The 24,940-nt window shown below is 59.3% G+C and overlaps 1 protein-coding gene across 1 annotated transcript in view; it reads left to right on the forward strand.

Annotated features, from left to right (window-relative positions):
• Positions 1 to 263: 263 nt before the first annotated feature.
• Positions 264 to 24,940, forward strand: part of SLC25A33 (solute carrier family 25 member 33) — a 29,684-nt gene continuing 5,007 nt past the window's right edge. Inside the window, exons 1-5 of the mRNA XM_004607060.2 lie at positions 264 to 443; positions 8,369 to 8,548; positions 19,765 to 19,842; positions 21,811 to 21,911; positions 22,783 to 22,849. Of these exons, the coding sequence (XP_004607117.1) occupies positions 388 to 443; positions 8,369 to 8,548; positions 19,765 to 19,842; positions 21,811 to 21,911; positions 22,783 to 22,849 (482 nt within the window). The 5' untranslated portion in view covers positions 264 to 387. The remainder of the gene's footprint in view (positions 444 to 8,368; positions 8,549 to 19,764; positions 19,843 to 21,810; positions 21,912 to 22,782; positions 22,850 to 24,940) is intronic.

The raw sequence follows: 24,940 nt of genomic DNA on the forward strand, positions 1-24,940 counted from the left end.
GATCACGTGGCCTCCCTCGGCGGAGAGACGTGGCACCTAACCGGCGATTCGCGCACCTGGCGGCACGGCGAGAAAACGGGAACTGTAAAAAGCCCGGCGCGGGGCTGCGCGCGGGCCCCAGGCCGCGATGCGGGCGCGCGCTCGGGCGGCCAGGCCCCGCCCCCGGCCGCCGGCCAATGGGGAGGCGGCGTGCGGGCCACACCCCCGCGCGCGGCCCCGCCCCGCCACGTGACGGCCGCGCGCCCGGCTCGGGCTTCCGCGCTGCGGGCGATCCGGGCGGCGGGCGCTCGGGCCGGGCGGGGGTCGCGGGCAGGGGGCGCCGCCGGAGCGGCTCCGCGCGCCTCCCTCGCAGCGGCGGCGGCGGCGGGCCGCGGAACCGGCGCGGCCATGGCTTCGAGCGCTCCGCAGAAGGAGAACACGCTGCTGCACCTCTTCGCCGGCGGGTGAGCCCCTGCGGGTCGGGGTCGCGGCGCCGCGCGGGGCCCGCTCGCCACCAAGGCCCCCCGCAAGGGGCGGTCGGGCCGCGCAGGGCAGCGGGCTAGGGAGGGCCGGGCTGCTGGGGAGCCGGGGGCGCTCCCGGGGGCCCGGGGGGGGACACGGGGGCGTTATTGGGGGGCTCGGGCGGGCTGTTGGGGGGCCTGGGAGACACGAGGGCGCTATCGGAGGCCCTGGGGGCACGGGGGCGCTATTGGGGGGCTCGGGGCGCGCTGTTGGAGGCCCTGGGGGACACGGGGGCGCTATCGGAGGCCTGGAGGACACTGGGGCGCTATTGGGGACACGGGGAGCGCTATTGGGGGGCCCCGGGAACACGGGGGACGCTATTGAGGACCCTGAGGAACAAGGGGGGCGCTGTTGGGGACCCTGCGGGGCCGGGCGGGGCGTATTGAGGGGCCCTGGAGACATGGGGGGCGCTACTGGAGGCCCTGGGTGGCCGGGGCGCTAATAAGGGCCCCGGGGACACGGGGGCGCTATCGGGGACCCTGGGGAGGCGGAGGGCCGCGGCGGGGAGCAGGGGGAGGGGGTGTTGACAGCCCCGGCGCCGCGTCACGGGGAGGCGCACCCCGGCTTCCTTGCATCAGCGCGCACCTGATGCTTTGCAGCGCGCGCACCTATTTTTAGGCGGCTGGGGCAGCCGTGGGGTGAGGACGGGGCCCGGCTCCCCACCCCGCCGACAGGGAACGGGAGTGACGAGCGTCCGGGTGTCAGGGACGCCGCAGTGGCTTTGGGCCCCTGTGACGTCTTCCAAATGTCTGGAGGCTCCTTGCAGGGACCCGGGGCTTGTCGTCACCAGCGTGGGGCATGCGGCGGAATTAAAATGGAATTTCCTCGCCGCCTGAGTGTTTTCCTTGCAGCTGGGGCCGCAGAACCATTGTGTGGCCGGGAAGTAACGCGTATGCAAGTGTTGTCGCTCCTGCAGGGATGGGGTTGGGGGTCAGCCCGTGCCTTTGTTTCCCCAACCCAACGTGGGTTGAGATGGAAAGAATCCCCCGAAAGAATTTCTCCCTCAGCCCTAACTGCCGCTCCCCTTACAGGCTCTTTGAAAGGCACCCGGGGCGGGGGAGCGGGGAGCGTTCTCCCTTAGACTTTGTTCATTTGTTGTTCTGGGGAGTTTTTAACAAGCTCGCGAGTCACCCAAGTCATTTGTCACGCCAAGAAGGATGATCCCTTATGTGACTTACTCCCCGGCAGTTTTCGTTTCGGAGCCGGTGCAGCGGGTGGAGTGGCCCCGCAGGCTGGCCGCGTAATGGATGGCCCTGTCCAGGGCAATATCCCCGCGCGCCCTTCACTGGCTCTGTCTGCGTGGCGGGCGGGGGGAGTCTCAGGGCAGGACTGGCGGCCCCGTGGCAGGCCTGTTAGCCCGCGTGGGAAGTCCTAGTGTTTGCTGGTGCCCCAGCAGTGCTGCATAGCCAGGAGAGACAGACAGACACACACACACACAAACACCATCAATTGGCTTCTAGATCTCTCCCAACAATTATTTGCATGTACTTGGGTCTCTGGGGGAGCACCGTTAAAGGAGCTCTGTGTGCCTTGCAAAGCTGGTTGCCAGTGGCTCATCAGGTGGGGAGCGTGGGAGGTAAACTGAGGACAGTGCGTCTCTCTCCGACTCACCTCGGCCCTGAGCACTGGGGAGAGGCCTGGCCCAGATCCTAACCTCAGCGCAGGCCCCCCCGGCCGCCGCCTCGCCCTCGCAGGAAGGCGCTTCAGGAGACTGCGGTGATGAAGCACGCTCTCCAGGGCAGTTCTCTCTGGAACTTTATTTACAAAGCCTTGCGGGAGAGGAAGGGAGAAGTGCGCGGTGGAGAGGGAGCGTAGGTCTCCCCGGAGTGGGAAAGGTAAGCAGAGGAATGCCCGGCGGGCAAGGTACGTGCCGGGAAGAGGGCCTTGAAGAGCGAGCCCGCGGCGGCCTTGACATAATTCTCCCCAAGGGGTTTTCCTGGAGTTTTGCACACGTTAAAAAGTCTGGACGTTGTCACAGGAAAGCCTGGCACTGTCTGTGATCTCGGAATCTTCTGGGCTCTTCTGCAGCTTCTCCTGTCCCGAGGGCCCACCCTTCCCTTGAGTGGCGCCTCAGTTTCTTCCTCCCATAGAGGGCTCAGGGTCTCTCTGTCCAAGGAATGTGGCCTCCAGCCCCAGCCTTGGCCGTCTGCGCCTGGGTTTTTATTGCTGCTGTTTCCCCGAAGTGCGTTAGCCGGGACCCCGACCTGTCTGCCCCCGGCAGGTGCGACAGAGCCCGGCAGGTGCGACAGAGCCCCGCCGAGACAGCTGAGCTGGCGTCCTTCCCCGGAACTCAGCTCACTTTCCTGAAAAGAAGGCAGGCGCCTCCTCTTAAAATCTAGCCCCATTTCTTCTGTTCATTGAACAGCCCTGGAAACTGGCATCAGGCACACTTACCGCGACGGCCGGATGGGGTTGGTGTGAGAACAAACCCCCCCAGCAAGCTTGTTGCCCAGGATTCCTGGCCTTGCTTTTCTGCTGTGCACTGCATCTCACTAAGAGCTGCTGGAGCCACGGTACGGCGGGGGGCCTCAGTCTGACCTGGGGGGACCCCCAGTGCCCTAGATGGCCCCGGAGCCCACCAGGAGCGACCCCTGAGTGTAGAGCCAGGAATAAGCCCCTAGCACAGCTGGGTGTGGCCCCCAACAAACAAGAAGTGCCAGAGTCCTTGGGTGGGCTTTCCGGGGTCCTCAGCCCCCTGAAGGGATGCGAGTCCTGAGAACCCTCGAGCTGTCCCCGCTCTGGAAAAGGTCATCGGACTGCAGCTGACCGGAAGGGCTAGTCGCACTCACAGACGTGGGCCTAGAATAGATCTTAGTTCTGAATAAGACAAGGTCTTATTTTTGTGGCTTTTATCTTTTGTCAAGTATACTTAGCTTGTCTCTAACATGTCTTTTTTTTTATGCTATGGCCTATCTGTAAGATTTTAATATATAATACATGTAAAATTCATGATACCTTCAATACTCCGTATTTTACCCTGTTCCTATTGTGGATGCTTGTTACCAGGTGGACCCCTAAACTGAGATTTTGTCCCTCTGGATTTCATCCTATCTGCTAATGGTTGTCTTGGAAATACTAAGGCACAAATGTTAATACAGTTGCTAGGGGACTACTGGCCAGAGACGGGCTTATTGGAAACGCTTAACGAATCTTGGGGAAAATGCAGTGTACGTCATATCTCACCGTTCACATCTGATGCCCAGAGCAGAAACTGATTTATTTCATCCAGTGTACTTCAGATATATGATGGTTTTTTTTTTTTTTTTTTTTGCTTGTTTTGTTTTTGGGCCACACCCAGCTCTGTGCTCCACCCCTGGAGGGCTGGGGGACCATCTGGTACCAGGGATGGGGCCTGGGCTGGCTGCATGCAAGGCCAGCACCTGTATCATCTCTCTGCCCCTGCCCCGCCTCTTTTTTTGCTTGTTTGGTGCCAAAGATCAAACCCAGAACTTCACACACGCCAGGCCTCTGCTCTTCCTGGCCACAGGGACAGTGTCTTTTTTTTTTTTTTTTTTTGCTTTTTTTTTTTTTTTTTTTTTGGGTCACACCCAGCGATGCTCAGGAGTTACTCCTGGCTTTGCACTCAGGAATTGCTCTTGGCAGTGCTTGGGGGACCATATGGGATGCCGGGGATCGAACCCGGGTCGGCCGCGTGCAAGGCAAACGCCCTACCCGCTGTGCTATCACTCCGGCCCCCACAGGGACAGTGTCTTAGAAACCTGCGTGGTGTTTGGGTGGAGGCTCCTGCTAGAGGTCGGGGTGTTTCCCACTGGGGTCGGGGGTCGTACCTGCCGTGATTGACTCGGATGCGGCTTCTCTGTGTGGGTTCGGGATGTCATTTCCTGAAACCATGCTAGCTAGCCTCAGGCAGTTCTTGTGGATTTGTGAGAGATTCCGAGTCTTCATGTTCAGAAAATAACTCTCAGAAAATACTCTCGGATTTTCTGTTTATTCAGGATGCCATTTAAAATGTTCCTTCCGGATCCGATAGTAGACAGGAAACCGCATCAGAAGGAAAACAGCAGCATCAAACAACAGATGAAGGGAATGAAAATAGAATTTGCATAATCAGATTCCTCGCAGCCTTGTCCCAGATAGTCAGCTAAAACGTTCCCTGAAAGTTTGGTATCTACAGAGAGGCGTGTGTTTCCCAACTATAGAAACAGCCAAAAAATGGAGACATTGCTGCAGCCTCCAAAGATTGCCGGCTCGCCGCAGTTTGATTTGTTGGTAGAATCCATCTCGTGCTGTGTGACATATGGGCCTGGAGGCCAGTTAACTGCTGACCGGGTGTTAGGGTGAAGAGCCTTTGCTCTCGGCGCCAGTGTGTAACTGCGTGCAGAAGACAGGTTCTGTCTTGGCCCGACCAGCAGTGCTCAGGGGTTCCTCCTGGCTCTGCACTCGGGAATCACTCCTGGTGGTGCTGGGGGGCCATATGGGAGGTGGGGGGTCGGCTGCATGCCAGGCGAATGCCCTCCCGGCTGTGTGATGGCTTAGGACCCAGAAGACAGATTCTTACAGGAAATAATCTCGTTTTTGAAATGTGCCCTTGAGACCGAGCTAGTAGGTAAACTTTTGTGTGCGTGATTTAAGCTGTTTATACCCGCTGGAAGGAGTCGGAAGGGCCAGTGCAGGGCTGGAGCGGGCGGGGCCGTGCTATGCTACAGATAAGACCGGAGTCAGGGATAGATGGTTACGTGTGTCTGAGTAATAAACACAAGAGACACAGGGCTCGGGTTCAAGCAGGAAGGAAGGGAGAAGGTCTTGGTGGGGAGGGTGTGCGGAGGGAGGACGGGTGTGGGGCGGGAAGAGCGTCTGGGAAATGGGCACTGCAGCGAGAGCGTCTGTCTCTGTGCGTGCGCCAGGGCCCTGCCCGGCTGTGGGGTTTGCTCTGGATGGGGTCTCCCTGCCCGGCTGTGGGGTTTGCTCTGGATGGGGTCTCCCTGCCCGGCTGTGGGGTTTGCTCTGGATGGGGTCTCCCTCCAGAGTTCTCCGTGGCCTCTGGCAGCCGAGATGTAGCAGCCTTACCCGAGCAGGGCGGGTCGGCCCACCGGGGAGGGCGCCTGCTGGCCGTGCGTGCGGCCGGCCCGGGTTTGATCGCCCGGAGCCCACCAGGAGTGATTCCTGAGCACCGCCAGCTACGGCCCCGAAACAAAGGGAAACAAACACAGCGCCCCCCGCACCCCCCCCGGAACCCACGTCCTGGCCACAGCTGCTGGCCACTCGGGTCCCCGGCAGCTGTGCTAGTCTTTCGCCGGGGTCCCAGGGAGAGCCAGGCTGGGGTTGCTCGTGGCGGTAGCTCTGCCGTGTCTCTTGGGGGGCCGGGCACGTGATTCCAAGGCTGGTCCCTGCGGAGTGCACCGGCTCCTTCCGCTGAGGCTCCTGGTGCCGCGTGCGTGCACCGTGTGCGTGAGTTGGGGCCCAACCCTGGGATGGGTCAGAGAGTCCCCAAAACTGTGGCTGTCGGGCCCGGGGTCTGTGTTAGGACGGGGGGCGGGGGCTGCTGGTTCCTGGGGGGGGCCAGCCCCACGGGGCCCCCCACCGTGGCACTCCTGTCCTGCCCGGACTGGGCAGTGCCGTGAGTCAGGCCTCTGCGCACTGACCTGGGACGGAGCCCGAGTGCCCAGCCCGCCCCGAGCGCGGACTCACCGCGTCTCTGATGTCAGAGTTGACCTCGCAGCAGTTGGCCAGTGGAGCGTGACCCTGCCCCGGGACCTGGTTGCCACATCTCTGTGCCCGCCCCACCACGTGGGCCTTCCCGGCCCACTTCCCCAGCACACACGCTTCCCAGGGCAGACAGGAATGATTTGCTGTGGGGCTGGAGCAATAGCACAGTGGGGCGGGTGTTTGCCTGGCATGCGGCCAGCCCGGGTTCGATCCCCGGCATCCCATAGGGTCCCCTGAGCACCGCCAGAAGTGATTCCTGAGTGCAGAGCCAGGAGTAACCCCTGAGCGTTATCGGGTGTGACCCAGACATCATCAGTGTCATCCCATTGTTCATCAATTTGCTTGAGTGGGCGCCAGTAACGTCTCCATTCGTCCCTGTCGCATGCTGGTGTAGCCCAATGGAGTCTGCTCGCCCCAGGAACACGAAGAACCTGAGATTTTAGCAGCCTCTCCTTACTCGTCCTTCCCAGTGCTGCCTCATTGGGCGCTCTTTCAGGGCCAGGGGAATGAGGCCCGTTATTGTTACTGTTTTTGGCATATCGAATACACCACAGGGAGCTTGCCAGGCTCTGCCGCGTGGGTGGGATACTCTCGGTAGCTTGCCGGGCTCTCCAAGAGAAAAAAGACCCAAAAATAAAAAAAAAAAGAAGAATTTGTTTTGTATGCTTGGGCATGGGTTATTGGCTTGGGCTCTTTGGGACCGGATAGTGCAGTGGTTAAGACTCATGCCTGGCCGCTGACCCACATTCAACCCCCTTATGGGCCCGAGTCCACCGGGTGTGATCCCCAAAAAGCAAAAGTTTTGTTGTATTTTCTGGGGGGTGGGCCTCTCCCAGCAGTCCCTCCCACCCCCGGTTCTGGGGCCCAGCAGGGCGGGGCCTCCTGCTCTTCAGGCCTTCCTGGCATTCGGCTGCATGTCAGATCTGATGGACCCACTGTCCGTGCGCGTGGGATTGTTCGGGGCTGGATGCTTGTCCGGGTCCTTCGGTCAGCGCAGTCGGGCTGGGGCTGCCCCGCGCCCCGCCACGGCACGTCCTGGCTCCAGGCAGCGCCAGGCCTGGCGGGGGGACTGGCGGGGACAGTGGCGCCCAGTCGCCCGGCCCCACCTCCTGGCGGAGCCACAGAGCAGGAAGCGGGTCAGCCCCGCCCTCCTCCTGCTGGTGTTGGTCATTGTGGGGGGGGACCTGTCTTGCCCCCTTCCTACGAGGACTGGGGCCCAGAGGGGAGTCTCCCGGCCCAGGGGGCCCGGTAGCCCCTTTGCAGATGCAGAACCCCTCAGCGGGGAGGGCTCTTGCCGTGCACACTTCCACTCGGGTTTAGTCCGTCCCCTGCGGTCAGCAAGCCACCAGGAGTAAGCTCGGGCACCCTGATACGGCCCCCGGGCACGCAGGGTCCCTTCTGGCTGCGAGGCACGTGTGGGCGGGCGGCTCGTGGCTGCACCGGGGCTGGACCGTTGAGGAACAGAAGGGAGCGGTGTCCCAGACCCGGAGGAGCCCCCTGGGAGGAGGAATTCTCGTTCTAACGCCCGCGATGTTTCACGAGGGGGACAGGGGACGGGTCAGGGCCACAGGAACCCAGGGGATGAGTTGCCGGTCCCGCAGACACTCGAGAGCTTTCTGATTCCAAGTAAGCCTCCGGGTCAGTTTCCATGGAGCCCAGTGGGTCGGTCCAAATTAAGGCCTTGGACTTCAGAAGAGTAGCATTATACAAATAACCGGTTTCACGGCGAAAAGATGTCATTTTCCGGGATAGTCTGTGCGCCGTGGTGGGGAAACGGAGTGTCTGGTGGTAAGAAATCGGGAAAATGGGGCCGGAGTGATAGCACAGCGGGGAGGGCATTTGCCTTGCACGAGGCCGACCCGGGTTTGATCCCCGGCATCCCATAGGGTCCCCCAAGCACCGCCAGGAGTAATTCCTGAGTGCAGAGCCAGGAGTAACCCCTGTGCATCGCTGGGTGTGACCCAAAAAGAAAAAAAAAAGAAAGAAATCGGGAAAATGCTATACCTGGACACAGATGGACAACGTGTGTCCTCCCGGAGGGGCACTGGGATCCCGGAGCAGGGCGGGCAGAGCCGTGGTTTTCATGCCCTGCCACGACCCTGGCATAAGAGATGGAGAACCGGCTCCCTGCAGGGCCCGAGAATGCGGGGTCCCTGGGCGGGGGCTGCCTCACCTCACCGCCTCTGCTGTCTTCTCGCAGGTGCGGGGGCACCGTGGGCGCCATCTTCACGTGTCCACTCGAAGTCATCAAGACGCGGCTACAGTCTTCAAGGTTAGCCCTCGGGACAGTCTACTACCCTCAGGTGCACCTGGGGACCATCAGCGGAGCTGGAGTGGTGAGACCAACGTCGGTGACACCAGGACTCATCCAGGTTCTGAAGTAAGTCCCCTCCCCGCGCGCCCCGAGGACGGAGGTTCTGCCTCATCGACAACCTTCGTTTTGTGTTTGTATTTGGGAATGATTTTCATTTCTAGGAAGGATTGGAAATACGTGTAGTAGAATGATTGTAAAATGTACTGTTTTGTGCCAGCTCCCTTTATTACTGTTACTGCGTTTAATTGAGACATCCCGTTTGCTTGCCGAGCGGCTGGTGAGTCGGGTGAGTTGGGTGGCTTCCCCATTTCTGCTGAGGGCAAAAATTAGTCGCTCAAAACTCCTTGAGAGTGTCTGGTATCGTTAGTGCCACTGAGAGGTCAGTGTGTAGTGGCTGAGTTTAACGGTGAGCGTCAGACCGTCTGAAGCTCTAGTTTAACGGTGAGCGTCAGACCGTCTGAGGCTCGTCCTTGGAGAGGAGGGGGCTGCTGCAGACCCCGCTCAGCGCTCGCTGGGGAAAGGCCGCGTGTCCGGGGAGGCGCCTGTTTATTTGAGGGATTCCGCCTGGGCATCTGGCCGAGGGTCTCGGGCGGGTGCCCGTGCCGGCTGTGGGCGAGGGAGTGCCACGGGGGAGGGCCCAGGGCTCCAGGCACACCCGAGGGCGCCAGCTTGGGGGGGGGGGGCCGGGACCCCTCGCCATCCTGCTTCCCCTCGTGCCGTGACACGTCTGTGCCGAGGAACACCCAGTGCTGGTGACGAAGCAGAACTGGGACAGGTGATTTGCCAACTTCACTCGTGCCTTCAGAAGGAACTTCCTCCTCGTTCTTGCCAAATACCTGAGTGTGGGTCTCAAGGTCGGGAAGGGGAGGGCGCCTGGGGGTGGCTGGGGCGGAGTCTCGGGCCGGCCCTGTCCTGCCCGCTAACCTGCCTGACCCAGTTGGGACCATTAACAGGGGGCTGCTGCCTCGTCCCTCCTCCTGCCCTCCCTCCTGCCCTCCCGCCCCCTCCCCGCCCCTTCCCCGCAGTCTGGGTGTCCCGGGCCAGCCCGTGGCTCTGTGGGGCCTCATTCCCCGTGCCTGCCGTCCACCAGGGTTCCCCAAGATGCACAGTGGACAGAAGCTGGGGTTCCAGTCCTGTTTGGGGCTCCACACTCACTGGGGAAGCTTCTCGCCACCTTCCTGGCAGGACCCGGGGCGGGCTGTGGGCGACCCCGTCCCCGGGCTGCTGAGATGGCCCTCACATGCCTCCCACCGTTGAGCTGGACAGCGCGGTGCAGAGGTGCCGGCGAGGGCGCAGACCTTGGGTTTGGGGAGACTCCCGTCAGCGCTGTTCCAGGGGTCCTCCTGGCTTGGAGCATGGGGGCCTCTCCCAGGGATGCTCCCGTGACCAGCGCAGTACTCGGGAGGGTCCCTGAGCCCCGGCCCCCTGGGCCGTTCCCCGCTCCAGCAGCCTTGATCCCAGGCCCAGCGGTGCTGTAAGTGGGGTGGAGGACCCCAGGGTGACGGTGTCTCGAAGCACTTGGCAGTGGTAGCAGGCGGAGGTGCACGCCCCACTCCCAGAATCAGCCGTTGGGGCTGGAACGGGCACCGTGGGGAGAGTGTTTGCCTTGCACCGGCGGTCAACCCCTTATGGTCCCCCGAGCACTGCCAGGAGAAATTCCTGAGTGCAGAGCCAGGAGTAACGTAACCCCTGAGCATCGCTGGGTGTCACCCAAAAAGCTAAAAAAACAAAAACCAAATTCAGCCCTATATTCCGTGGATCCAGGAATAAGATCCTTTTGTTAAACCACTTACTCTGGAGTTACCTCAACATATCGAGGATAAGAATTAAAAAAAAGGGGGGGGGGCTGGAGCGATAGCACAGTGGGTAGGGCATTTGCCTTGCACGCGGCCAACACGGGTTCGATTTCCAGCATCCCATATGGTCCCCTGAGCACGACCAGGGGTAATTCCTGAGTGCAGAGCCAGGAGTGATCCCTGTGCATCACCAGGTGTGACCCCAAAAAGCAAAAAAAAAAAAAAAAAAAAAGAATTAGTAAGAATCAATTTTTTCACATATTAGAAAAATGTTTTCTGGGGCAGGAGTGGTAGTACAGTGGGGAGGGCACTTTGCCTTGCATGCAGCTGACCAGGGTGACAGGGTGACAGCCCGGCACAGACCCGTCGGGGCCAGCCCTCCTCTCCCAAGGGGAGCCGGCGTTGTTCCCCCTCCCCCGCTGCTCCCCTCCACCGTCACCCTCCTTGTGAAGCTTGCTCTCAACTGCAACTGACCTTTCTCTCTCTCTCTCTTTTTTTTTTTTTGACCCTTTTTTTTTTTCTTTTTGGGTCACACCCAGTGACGCTCAGGGTTACTCCTGGCTCTGCACTCAGGAACTACTCCTGGTGGTGCTTAGGGGACCATATCGGATGCCGGGGATTGAACCCGGGTCCTCAAAGCAAACACCCTCCAGCCTGCCCTATTGCTCCGGCCCCCTGACCTTTCATATGTATGATTTTTTTTTTTTTTGTCTGGGGGCCACATCCGGCAGTGCTCAGGCCTTACTCCTGCTGGGGTTTGGGGGGCCATGGGGGTGCTGGGCGAACCTTCCCCCAGCCCAGCGGAACTGACCTTTCGGGTGCGAGCGGCGTTGGCTCGTGGCCCGTGCGCTGGTTCGCCTCCCAGCACCGCCTTCTCTGCGCAGCACGCGCACCTTGATGGTTTGAATTCGTTACTTGAGAAGACAAAAGAATTTGGTTTTGGTGGGGGGTGGGGCAGTGCTCAGGGCTGACTCTTGGCTCAGTGCTCTGGGATCACTCCTGGCGGGGCTCAGGGGACCAACCATAGGGGGTGCCAGGGATCAGCCTGAGTCAGCGGCGTGCAGGGCGCGCCTGCCCGCTGTGCTGTCACTCTGGCTCCTCTTCTCCCTTCCTCAGTTTGCGGAGAGGGACAATGATAGTCTGTTCCTGTCTCTGCTTGTAAATGTCTTTATTTTAATTGAGTTTTATCCTTTTATCTCAGAGCCCTTCCCAAAAGTGCTCCTGGGACTCAGGCCTGCCTCCCCCCACCCTCCAGGTGGTTCTCAACTGGCCACCCAGAGAGTTCAGTTCGGTGCTGGGCCCAGGGGCGCCAGGCCCACCTACACTGTGAGCTGTCTCGTACCCAGCCCAGACTCTAAATGATTTGATTTTGTTTGACTGGCCTTTTAGGCCACACCCAGTGGTACTTGGCTTTCTCCGGGCTCTGCACTAAGCAGTCTGGCAGTGCTCAGGCGACCTTATGGGATGCTGGGGATCGAACCCCGGTCACCTGCGTGCAAGGCAAATACTTCCCTGCTGAACTATTACTCAGTCCTTTAAATTTTATCATTTAATCTTCCGTTTCTGCATCAGAACTCCCATCCAGATGACTCAAGTACCTTCTTCCCTCTGGGCCGCCCTGGCCAGTCTCCCCATACTCAGGAGTCAGTCCGGGCGGTACTGGGGGGCTGTGGGGTGTCTTGAGTTCGAACCCACGTCAGCTGCGAGCAAGGCAGGCTCTCTACTGCTGTCCTCCCTGGCCCCTGGTTTTGTTTTTTCACAGTACCTTTTTGATCTGAAACACGAGAGTCAGGAGCCGGCATCTCTCCCCCTGGCCCGCGCGCTCCGATACGTCAGCGCGTCCCGGGCTTTGTCTGATCAGCCTGTGCCGTGCGAGTTGGGCCCACGTGGGTGGCGGGGGCAGGGCTGCCCGCGAGACCGGCTGTCCTGTGCATTTCTTTCCCCAGTGAAAATGTCCGCGACTGTCCTCTGGGTCTGGGAACCTCAGCCCGGACCCTTGGTGGCTTGTTTTGAACGGGAAGCGTTCCATTTATAGCAGGGCCTCGATGGCTGGAGACAAGCTTTGTAAACACCCAGCTGGGTTAGAGGTTCGAATTATGTAAGAGATCTGACTTTTTGCCCACTGTTAATAGCGTCGCTATGGAGACAGGCTCTGCCGTTCTTAAAAGGCCCGAGTCACTTGAGGACACGCGTTCCCTGTGCGTCCTGCGTGAAAGACACCCAGCTCCCGGGACGGAGCTGCCGGCCGGTGGCCAGGTGATGCCTGGGGCCGCCCAGCGTCAGCCTCGGGGCCTTCCAGAAGCCTCGAGGGGCCGGAGCCCCGGGTTCGATCCCCAGCCCCACACGGTCCCCTGAGCACCACCAGGAGCAGCCCAGCACTGTGGAGTATGACCCTCCCCCTCACCCCTTTCCCCCAAACTCAAAACCAGAAAGAACGGGGTGTTGGTTGGTACGCGTGTTTGCAGATCTCCGTCACAGACGGCATCACCAGGTGTTGGCCACCTCGGGGTATTCCTTGAAGGTGTCGCTCAAAGATCTTGGCTTTAAAAAAATTTTTTTTGGGGGGGGTGGGTCACACCCAGCGATGCTCGGGGGTTCCTCCAGGCTCTGCACTCAGGAATCACTCCTGGCGGTGCTCAGGGGACCCTATGGGATGCCGGGGATCGAGCCCAGGTCCGCCGCATGCAAGGCAAGCGCCCTCCCCGCTGTGCTCTCGCTCCGGCCCCAACCTTGGCTCTCGCAAAGCTGGCGCTGGTCTGGGGGAAGGAGGACGTTGAGAGGCGAAGCTCTCGTGCACAGTGAAGGCTGAGCCGCCTGTTTCAGCCCGTGGGACCCCCCGGGACGCCCCGTCCTCGTCCTAGTGTCGGGCTCCGGGAGCTTCTGTGACCGAGCTCCGCTGCTCTTTGTCGTCTGGAGCTTTCCCCCACTGTGTCCGTCGCCCTGTTGCTTCCTTGACAGGGTGCCCAGGCCTGGGTGGGTGGTGCACGCGGCGACGGGCCCCGCTGGGACTCACGGCCTCGCGCCTGCTGGGCCAGCTCCTGCCGGGACGCCGCCCTTCCCTCCCTTGCCGTTGTCTTTGCTGTTGCGGAGATGTCCTGGGGTTCTGCACAGGTGGCTTTGGTGCCCGCCGGGGTGGCACTGGAGGGGCCCAGCACTCGCCGAGACTCGCTGTTGCTGTTTATTTGAAGAATGTTCTAGGGCCGCAGTGATAGAGCAGTGGGTTGGGCACTTGCCTTGCACGCCACTGACCCGGGGTCAGTCCCCGGCTCCCGGTGTGGCCCTAAGCCCTGAGCACAGCCACATGTGGCCCCGAAACACACAAATGAGCATTTTAATCAGGCGAGGGGAAGCCGCGAGGGCTGAGGCGCGAGTCTGCAGCGGGAGCCTGGGGTCAGGCTGGGAGTGTGTCGCGTGTCGTGTCCCCCCCCCAATAAAGCAACTTTTTCTAGTTTGCCTTTTGCTCTGGGGCCACGCCCAGCTGAGCTCAGGGCCACTGTTGGCGGCTGTTTCCTTCCCCACTGCCCCATCTCCGGCGCTGAGGATTTGGGATTTAAGTCGAGGCCTCCCCAGCCGTGCTCAGGGGCTGGCCCCCCCTTGTGGCGATGCCCAGCCGGCCGCTGGGAGTGGGGGCGCAGGGCCGAGCTGTCCTGGGACCAAACTAGGGGCCTCGTGAGAGCAAGGCCTCGCCTGAGCGTCTCCTGACCCACAGCGGATCACCTTACTTAGACGTGTAATCTTTTTTATTTTCCTTTTTGGGTCACACCTGGCGATGCACAGGGGTTACTGCTGGCTCTGCACTCAGGAATTAGTCCTGGCGGTGCTCGGGGACCATGTGGGATGCCGGGGATCGAACCCGGGTTGACTGTGTGCAAGGCAAATGCCCTACTCGCTGTGTTCTCGCTCCAGCCCCTAGATGTGTAATTTTGACCTTGTTCATTGCAGTCATTTTCAGTGAATCCTTAGTATTTCTATACGTATGATCATATTGTATATGAATAAAGGCAGTTTTACAGAGCCAAGCCACTATTTAGAGGTACAAATACAGGAACAAGGGGGCTAGAGCGATAGCACAGCGGGTAGGGCGTTTGCCTTGCACGCGGCCGACCCAGGTTCAAATCCCAGCATCCCATATGGTCCCCTGAGCACTGCCAGGAGTAATTCCTGAGTGCAGAGCCAGGAGTGACCCCTGTGCATTGCCAGGTGTGACCCAAAAAGCAAAAAATAATAATAATAATAATAAATACAGGAACAAGAAATAATAACAATAAAGCTACTGAAGCTGGGGCTGGAGTGATAGCACAGCGGGGAGGGCGTTTGCCTTGCACGCAGCTGACCCGGGTTCAATTCCCAGCATCCCATATGGTCACTGCCAGGAGTAATTCCTGAGTGCATCGCTGTGTGTGCCCAAAAAAGCAAAAAGTAATAATAATAATAATAAGGGCTGGAGCGATAGCACAGCGGGGAGGGCGTTTGCCTTGCACGTGGCCAACCTGGGTTCGATTCCCAGCATCCCATAGGGTCTCCTGAGCACCGCCAGGAATAATTCCTGAGTGCAGAGCCAGGAGTGACCCCTGTGCATCGCCAGGTGTGACCCAAAAAGCAAAATAAATAAATAAATAAATAAATAAATAAATAAATAAATAAAATAATAATAATAATAATAATAATAATAATAATAATAAAAAGCTACTGATGCTACTGAAATATTTTACCCGCAAGAGAGAGAGGAGAAAAGTTCCTTCCTGCACACTCGGAGAATCTAGCAGAGTCTCAGCGCTCTGAGGAAGGAAGGATCTGGGGAATCTGTCAGCAAATAAAGGGGCCCAGGGATGGCTCCGTGGCCGGAAGCACCAGCTCTGGCCACTTAAGTCTGCTCGGGCCACGAGTTTGTTCCCCGCCATGGCGCCTCCTGCCTGAGAGTGGCCCGTCACTGTGCATCTCGAGCCCTGGTGACAGCAGAGCGAGCAATCTCCAGGGAGCCCATGTCGAGCGCCAAACCAAGCGTCAGAGCACCCGGGCAGTGCGGCGGCCTCATAGACTGAGAGCGATGCCTCCGCCTGGGCTGTGGGGCGCGCGCTCTCCGGGAGGGCGGCACTTGCCTGAAGTAGAAGTTGGCCGGGCCAGAGAGAGCGAGCAGTGGGTGGGCTCTCGCCTGGCATGTGGCCGACCCAGGTTGTTGCCCAGCCCCCAGCATGGTGCTCTGACCCCGCCGGGATGATCTCTGAGTGCAGAGCTGGGAGTGGGCCCTGAGCACCCTTGGGCAGGCCAGGAAAACAGAGCAACGCATGAGCTGGCCAGATTTGCGTCACTGTTCGCTTTTTTTCCCCTTTTGGGTCACACCCAGCGATGCTCAGGGGTTCCTCCTGGCTCTGCACTCAGGAATTACTCCTGGTGGTGCTCGGGGGACCGTATGGGATGCCGAGGATTGAACCCGGGTCGGCCGTGTGCAAGGCAGACGCCCTCCCCGCTGTGCTGTCGCTCGACACCCACTGTTAGCTTTATGGAATCCTCCGAGCAGCAAAAGGTTGTTCTTTGCCTTCGGGGTCAAATATAAAGCCTTACCTCAGCGCCCACAGACAGATGAGTGTGTGTATGTGTATGTTTGGGAGCCACACCCAGTGACACTCAGTGGCAGTGCTCAGGGGACCATATGGGACACTAGGATTGAACGTGGGCTGACCGCATGCAAGGCAGACTCCCTACCCGGTGCTCTGTCCCTGCACTTTTGAGCTCCGTCAGCTTAGAAGGTGTCGCCTGCAGGCCCGGATGCCCCCGTGAAGGGAGTTCTCAGTGAAGGAGATCGGATCATTGTCGAGCCCCACCAGGTGTCGCCCCAGTGGCCCCAGCTGTGCTAGGGCATCCCCCAAATCTTTACTAAGATCTTTGGTTTGGGTGCTACACTCGGTGATGCTCAGGGATCACTCCTGGTGGTGCTCAGGGAACCAGATGTGGTGGGGGGTGGACCCTGGGTCGCCCCCCAGCAAGGGAAAGGCCTCCCCTCCTTCCTGTCCTCCCGCCCCAGAAAACTAGCCCTTTAACTCAGCCCAGGGCGTGTACCTTGCAGGCACCGTATGGCCCCGGACTCTGCAGAGGTGGTCCTGGAGGCCCCCGGCACCACCAGATGGGACCCCCGGCCCCCACACCTGAGCAGCACTGTGTGCCTTGCCCCAGCACCCAACCATTGGGCTGCCCGGCTCCTGCTTGGGAAGTGCCCAAAGAGAACCTGGAGGGGAACAAAATGTGCGAGTGGATCCCCTTGGGTCCCGGTCAAGTCACGCCGTTGAAGAGGAGGAGCTTGGCAGGCCTGCTGGGCGTGGAGAGAGGCCTTGGAAGAACGGACCCCGCACCCTCTCAGAGCCGAATTTAATTTTGCGTGCGCGTTTTCCACGGACCACACCGTCTCGGCACCGGGGACTCAGCTGGGCTTAGTTATTGCAAGGCGAGTGTTGCTCGCTATCCTGACCCGCTAGCCCCTTAACGATTTTTTTTTTTTTTTTTTTTGCTTTTTGGGTCACACCCAGCAATGCACAGGGGTCACTCCTGGCTCATGCACTCAGGAATCACCTCTGGCGGTGCTCAGGGGACCATATGGAATGCTGGGATTTGAACCCGGGTGGGCCGCGTGCAAGGCAAACGCCCTACCCGCTGTGCTATTACTTCAGCTCCGCCCCTTAACAATTTTTTAACTTATTTTTTTATTTTCCTTTTGCACTTTGTGTCAACACTGTGGTTTGCCAAGCTGTTCATGAGGATTTGTTGCTGGCGTTCAGTAATCCAGCATAGCCCCACCATGATCACCTTGCCTGCACGCTGTCTCCCTGTTTCCCAACCCCCCGCAGGCCTGCCCTGGTAGCAGGCCCTCAGTGATGTGTTTCCTACTGCTTATCAATGATTCGCTAACAGAATGATTAAAAACTGCTTCTCTAGGAGAAAGTTCATGGAGATTGTTATATCTCACCACGGAGTCCTTAAGTACTTGTACGGGCAATGTTACAGGCGTTGTTACAGGTTGAGCCTTGTGGGTTGTTGTTGTGTTGAGATTGGATGTCCGCTGTATCACATCCGTGCAGCCCGCTTTATCAGTGTGGTAGAGTTTGAGATTCGCTCCAGGAAGTTCAGAATTTTTAATGGGGTGATACAGCTGGAGTTAAGTTGTTTTTTTTTGTTGTTCTTGTTGTTGTTGTTGTTTGTTGTTTTTTTTCTTTTTGGGTCACACCCAGCAATGCTCAGGGGTCACTCCTGGCTCTGCACTCAGGAACTACCCCTGGCGGTGCTCAGGGGACCATGTAGGATGCTGGGAATCAAACCTGGGTCAGCCACGTGCAAGGCAAATGCCCTCCCTGCTGTGCTATTGCTCCAGCCCCTGGAGTTAAGTTTTGTTTTTTTTGTTTTTTTTGTTTTTGCTTTTTGGGTCACACCCAGCGATGCTCAGGGGTCACTCCTGGCTCTGTACTCAGGAACTACCCCTGGCAGTGCTCAGGGGACCCTATGGGATGCTGGGAATCAAACCTGGGTTGGCCACGTGCAAGGCAAATGCCCTCCCCGCTGTGCTATTGCTCCAGCCCCTGGGGTTAAGTTTTTAACCGGGTGGCGGTGTTGGGGCCCGTGGTGACGGCCGGGAGGTGGGCAGAGGTGGAGGGAGGTGGCCCGTCGGACTCCATGAGCGCCTGGAGGTTGCGTCACTCACTGACCCATACACCAGGTGTTGTGGCGGATTATTTTCTGGATGAGGCGCCTCCCGAGCAGTGGAGCGTGGCTGGGAGCGTGGCAGCGGTTGCGGAGTGTGACGTTTCCTGCTGCTCCGGCTCTTGCTTGGGCGGGCGCTGGGCTCACGCTCTCCGGGTGCCCCAGACGCCTCAGCCTTCCGTGGGGTCCGAAGGAATCTCAGTCAGTCTCTCTCTCTCTTTCTCTCTCTTTTTTTCTCTCTCTCATATATATATATATATAATTATTATTATTATTTTTTTAAAGCATTATCTTGGGACTAGGAACTTAATGTAGAGCAGGTGCCTGGATGCCTGGAATGTTCTCTGTCCCAGGTTCAGTCCCGACTCTGCATGATACCCTGAGCACCACCAGGGGGCGTCCTGGTGGCCTCTGGATGTCAGGGGGAAACACACATTGGCAAGGGGGTGGGGGAATTGGGGCCTGTGAGCATTGCTGGTGGGGATTTAAATGGTCCCGCTGCCATGAGCGAAAATGAGGGAATTTCCAAAGCCTGAAATACAGAATGATTGTGAGTAAGGCACTGACCTGCACGCGACCGACCCGGGTTCGATCCCCGCCGTCCCATAGGGTCCCCTGAGCACCGCCAGGAGTAATTCCTGAGTGCAGAGCCAGGAGTCACCCCTGAGCATCGCTGGGTGTGGCCCCCCAAATAGAGATCTGCTAGAACAGATGAGAATCTAGAGGCTCCCAGTCGGTGTACCACCCCCTTCCGGAGAGAGAAATCACTCAGCTCCCCCGGGAAATTCACCCTCTTGAAGCAGACAGGAAGCGCCCCGTTTCCACCCGAGACTCCTGTGGCTTCTGGTTTGTCCCGCCTCGTGGGCGGGGGTTATCACCCCCTCAGGAGACGCTGGTCAGGGTGACATTATAGGCCAAGGGTAAGTTGAACAGAAACACCACCCAAAGAAAACTCGAGTCAGTTTCTCCACGACTCTTGTTCTGGGGACATGGCACGTCCTTTGGCACGTGCCTGCCAGCCTCAGGGGGTTTGGAAGCGGTGTCTCCTAGGGTGTGGCACACAGGCGGGGCCGGGCAGACGCTGCCTCCTCTGGAGTGAGGTGGCTCCTCTCCTGCAGGACCCAAGGATTCATGCCTGGGGATCTTTTTCTTTTTTCTTTTTTTCATAAAGTTGTTCACGATAATTTATTACATTCCATATTCCAGCACCGGTCCCAGCACCATCACACCTTCCCACCATCATCCAAGCCTGTCCCAAAGGCAGAGCCTAAATAATTTATTTTGTATTGCTCATATGAATAATCTGCTAAAAATGACCAAGAAAAGGTTCCCTCGAAGAGAGTGTGTGAAGATTGTCATATCTCCCCTGGAGACGTTACGCCCTTGTACTCTGGTCCATCAGCTGCGGCTGCGTGCTCCAGAATTCTGAAATTTTAACTAGGATGATACAGCTGCAGTTAATTTTTAACTGGATGGTGACTTTGGGGTCTGGAGGCATCTCCGCAGCGCATTGCTCCCTCCCGAGATGTATCCCTGAGTCTCCGGATCAGGCCGATAATGAGCTTATATTAAGCTCTTTAATAGAATAAAGTGGGCGTGGCCGCCAGGCTCCTGAAGAGCAGGGAGAGGCAGGGAGGCCGCCCGGTCCCGGCTCTGAGCGCCTGGAGCTTTCGGTCACAGCCCCGCAGCCCTGAGCTTGTCCCCAATTCAGTCTCAGGCGTGAGGCCCCGAGTGTGGAGATGGGTTGTGGGCGCATGCCGGAGGAGCTCAGAGATGCCTCTTCTCTTGTCTGCCCTTCAGGTCAATCTTGGAGAAGGAAGGACCAAAGTCACTCTTCAGAGGCTTGGGTCCAAACTTGGTTGGAGTTGCACCGTCCAGGTAAGCGTCTCAGCCTCAGAGCTGCACGGCAGCACTGTTCAGGAGGTGGAGGACGAGAGTGACAGCAACGGGCGTGCTCATATCCGTGTGTGTGTGTGTGTGTGTGTGTGTGTGTGTGTGTGTGTGAGATGCCTCCTGGTTAGGGACTGCGTATTTGTACATGTGTGTATGTTTGTGAGAGAGAGAGAGAGAGAGAGAGAGAGAGAGAGAGAGAGAGAGAGAGAGAGAGAGAGAGAGAGAGAGAGAGAGACACGCCTATTGGGATGGTCTCCTGGTCAGGGACTGTGTGAGTGTGTGTGACTGTGGTGGGGGGGGGAGACACGGGAGACACATACACATGTCTGTTGGGATTGTCTCCTGGTCAGGGACCATGTGTTTTTTTTTGTGTGTGTGTATGTGTGTGTTCATGCCAGGGTGTGTGTGTGTGTGTGTGTGTGTGTGTGTGTGTTAGGGACTTCGTGTTTGTATGTGTGTGTATGTTTGTGAGAGAGAGAGAGAGACACGCACGCCTATTGGGATTGTCTCCTGGTCAGATTGTGTGTGTGGGGGGGGGGGAGACAGACAGACAGACACACACACACACACACACATACACACACACACACACACACGTCTGTTGGGATTATCTCCTGGTCAGGGACCGTGTGTTTGGTTTTTTTTGGGTGTGTGTTTGTGTGTGTGTGAGAGAGACAGACAGACAGACAGACAGACAGATAGACAGACAAATAGACACAGACAGACACAGACAGACAGACAGACACCTGTTGGGATTGTCTCCTGGTTAGGGACTGTGTGTGTGCGTGTATCTGTGTGTGCATGAACGTGTGACCACAGACACATCCCCCTGCAGCTCTGGCAGGTCCGATGCTGTCGGTGCGTGTGTGGGGTGCCGAGGGGAAGCAGTAGTGTTGGGGAAAGGGGAGAAGGTGCCTCTAGAAATGGCTCCTGCAGAGTGCCAGGTGCGGGATTCCTCTTTAACCAGAGAAGCGTTTTCTACGGGGGAGGCGGCCACTTGCCCCTCCTGCCCGTCGGGGCTGTGTGCCGTGGAGAGGCCTCTGGGCTCTCGGCACCCCAGAAGACCAACTCTCTGCCTGTCGGCCGTCCCGATCTGGGCAGCTGTTGGTGTGAAGCAGGCCCAGCTCCCAGCCCAGAGGGGGACAGAGGAGTTGGGCAGGGTCACAGGAGCGCGTTGGGTGGCACGGCCAGACGCTGAGTTGGAAATAGATCCTGGGCCCATTGCCCAGTCAGGGGGAAGCGGCTTTCCCTGACGTTGCTGGTGAAGAGCAGGAAAAATTCATCCCAGCTGTTGAGCAGCCAAGCCGGGGGCCGGCGGGGAGGACGGAGAGTGGGCTGGGGGAGCACGGAGAGTGGGCTGGGGGAGGACGGAGAGTGGGCTCGGGGGAGGACGGAGAGTGGGCTCGGGGGAGGACGGAGAGTGGGCTCGGGGGAGGACGGAGAGTGGGCTGGGGGAGGACGGAGAGTGGGCTGGGGAGGACGGAGAGTGGGCTCGGGGGAGGACGGAGAGTGGGCTCGGGGGAGGACGGAGAGTGGGCTCGGGGCAGCACCTCTTGAAGGCACAGTTGAGGGCTGCTTCCATGGGACCCTTGGTCAGCCCCGTCGTGTCCGTTCACACGAGGCGTGCTCAGGCCGTTGTGTGCAGGTGTGTTTCAGAAGCGTCACAGGTAACCCGAGTCACCGAGTGTGGGGTCAGGACGTGGCTCAGGGGCCCGGCACTGCCTTTGCAAGTGTGAGGCCTCCCCCGGCATCACGAAAGCCGGGGCAAGTCACAGTGCGGGTTGGTGCTAGGGGGCGAGTGTCTCCAGAAGGCAGCGTGTCGGTGGAGCGTGCGTATCCGCTGCGCCCAGTTTCTGGGACTCCTCGGGACCCTTGGAGACCGTCTGGAGCTGCCGTTCTCCGGCGCGGTGCAGCCCTGCGTGGCCCGCACGCCACTTCTGTCTGTTCCCACAGGGCTGTGTACTTTGGGTGCTACTCCAAGGCCAAAGAGCAGTTCAACGGCATCTTCGTGCCCAACAGCAACGTGGTGCACATCTTCTCGGCGGGCTCTGCAGGTTCGTGCCCTCGCCCTCCTGGCCCACAGCCCCCACCCCCAGCAGGCACTGATGCTGCCTCTTGCGCCCCTCAGGCGGCTCTCCCGGGGCTCACTGCTGGGACTGGGCGGTCAGGCGGGCTGGCCGAGATGGGGATCCCGGTGCGTCTCCTCGGATGCGAGATCTCCGGACCCCCTCCAGACGCTCCCCTGCGTGCGGCGGGGCAGCCGCCTTCTGCTAGTGGAATGTGCTTCCCGCGTCCTCCCGGCTTGTCCCGGCCTTTTCCCGGCCCAGCTGCTTTTCCCTAGTCGCTGCGGGTGCAGGGGGTCGGCCCATCCCCAAGCCCACAGCCCCCTGTCCGGGCAGGCACCCCTGTTCTCCTTGGGGGTCTCGAGCCACTCGGGGCTCCTCCCTCCCCGGGGAGTGCTCGGCCACAAAGATAGACTTGTAGATTGCGGGACAGGCTGTCGAGTGTCGCTCTGTTAACGGAGAGGCATTTTATTAACGTAAGGCTGGAAGTGACACTTGCGGGACGGTGTCGGCTTCGTGCCTGCCTAGAGGCTGCGTCCCAGTGTCCCCGCATGGCATCCCAGAGGTGCCTAGTCAGGGCCAGCCGCATGGCCCAGGGACAGGGAGCACATGCCCCCAGGTTCAAGGCCACAAGCTTGATCCCCAGTATACAGCAGCCCCCCTTACAGACATGGCGAGGTGTCGGTCCTGTAGACAGGCAGACAGCACCCATCTGATCCCCTGGAGGGCCTGTGGCACACCTCAGGGACCACCGCAGTGCCCAGGGTGCCAGTCCCCCCGCTCGCTGCACTGTGGGCCTTGCTGCTGGGACAGGCCGGCCGCCCCCTGGCCATGTGTGACAGCCTGTTCTGTTCTCTTGCAGCTTTTGTCACGAATACCCTAATGAATCCCATATGGATGGTTAAGACCCGGATGCAGCTAGAACGAAAGTAAGTTGCTGATGATTCCCTAAAACAGGAGTTTGGGGGTCCCTCGCTTCAGTGGCTGCCTGTCCGTGTTTTGTGGAACAGTGACATGTGCAGGGTTGAGATCCATCGCAAGCCAGAGGCAGCAGACAAGTCCCGCGGGGGAGGACATTGGCCCTGCTGCAGCCCAGCCCGCCCAGAGCCCCCCCCCAGTGCTCACCTCGCGGGGGAGGGCAGAGCGCCAGGACTCAGGGTCAGCTCCAGTGTCTGTCCTGAGCTCGCCCAGGGCGCCCTGTGGCGTCAGCGAGGGAGCGGGCAGGGAGCAGGGCGCACCCTGGAGCCCTGTCCCGGCCAGGGAGCCTGTCCTAGAACAGACAGGCCAGTCACAGGAGCCGCAGGGTGAAGGGAAGACCGTCGCAGCAGACGTACTAACCGGCCCGGGAATGAGAAGCGAGTGGCGAGGGGAGCTCTGGGAGGGTGCTCCCAGAGCACCCGAGATGTGCCCGGAAACGGGCACGAGGCTGCCCCGGAGCTGGTCCCGAGTCGCCCTAACCTAGCCGGGAGAGAGCGGGCAGGGGCGCCCCCTGGAGGGAGGCTGGAGGACTCGGCCTTACCGGGTGGAGAGCCGGCAGTCGCCACTGCCTCCGTCCCTCCCCGCCCGGAAAGAGCCTTCTTTGGCTGTTGTTTGTTTTGTTTCTTGGCCACGCCCTGCGGTGCTCGGGTGACTCTTGGCTGGTGGTGCTCAGGGGACTGTGTGGGGTGCCCTGCCCGTGGTACTGTCTCACCAGCCCCCACTCTGAAAGGCGCTGCAGCCCTGATCACTCCTCCACGTCCCGATCCCGTCAGGGAAAACCCCTCATTCCTTGCTTGACATTCGGACCCCTGCAGTTTCCAGGAAACCACCGGACTCTTGGCCTTATGCCCCTGTGGGCTCCGCCTCGCAGGGGGCCTCTCCCCACGCCGCGTGTCCCCGTGTCACTGCCATCACAGTGACATGTGTTGTTTGCCGGTGTGGCCCTGTTCTGTGCGATTACGTGGCAGTAAGTTAAAGGAGTTAAATATTATTCTTTGTTGTAAAGAAGTGCCCTCATTGTGGGGAAATGGTCCCCACCGAGAACACGGTGCAGTGCGTTTCCAGACCATCACAGAACAATGGTCTGCGGTGCTGCCGGTGGGGGAGGGGCAGCTCAGAGGGCTCCAGAGCTGGGCCCAGGCCGCCAGGCCGCTGAGCCCTACCCCGGGCCTGCATTTCCGCATTCCTCCTCTTGTAAGGAGTATGTAATCATGCACCTTCATACAAAGATGCTAATTTATTTGCTTGCTGACCTTGTCTGTGGCTGTGGCTCCCCAGTCTGGAGCACGGGCTTGGCCTGCAGGAGACCCGGGTTCAATCCCCGGCACCACGTGGCCCTCTAAGCACCACCAGGTGTGGCCCCAGCACTGCCAAGAGCCGGAGGGGGCCCAGAAGTGAACAAAATCATTGTTTCTGGGAAGTCAGGTCTCTGCGTTCTTTTCATGGACCCCGGAAGGACCGTGTTGGGGACACTGCACAGCTAGGGGAGGGGCTGTCAGTGCAGCTCTTGGACACAGGGCAGGCCCAGGCCGGTGGGATGAAGGTGAGGACCTGGATGCTGAGGCCCTTGGAGGCCTCGCTCACCGTCCCACCCACTCCCAGGATCAGACCTGAGCACCCAGCTCTGCTCAGGGGTCGAAGGTCAAGCCTCACTGCTGACGCCTCTGGTGCAGGGAGTGTGGGGTGGGGGTGAGGGGGCTGGTCTGTGCCTCGCCTTAAGGTAGATTTTGAGCAGGGCGGGCACTAAGGTGTTTTTGTTTTTTGTTTGTTTGTTTTTTCTTAAAAGGGGGCCATGTGTCAGATAAGTTTAGAACCTTTGAAATAAACAGGACTGAAGTGCTTCAGGCAGAGGCCTGCAAGGGCAGCAAGGGTGCTGGATTTAGTCTGCCAGTATGCCAGGTGGTTGGAGGGTGCGCTATAGGGATGTACCGGGAGTATCTGAGAGAGTGGCGGGAGGGTGGGCGGCCACTGCTGGGTGGCATTCAGAATTTAAGCTTGTTTCCCTTGTATCATCTTGATTTGTTTTGTTTTGGGGCCACACC

This window comes from Sorex araneus, chromosome 5 (assembly GCF_027595985.1).
Source record: "Sorex araneus isolate mSorAra2 chromosome 5, mSorAra2.pri, whole genome shotgun sequence".
Classification (NCBI taxonomy): domain Eukaryota; kingdom Metazoa; phylum Chordata; class Mammalia; order Eulipotyphla; family Soricidae; genus Sorex; species Sorex araneus.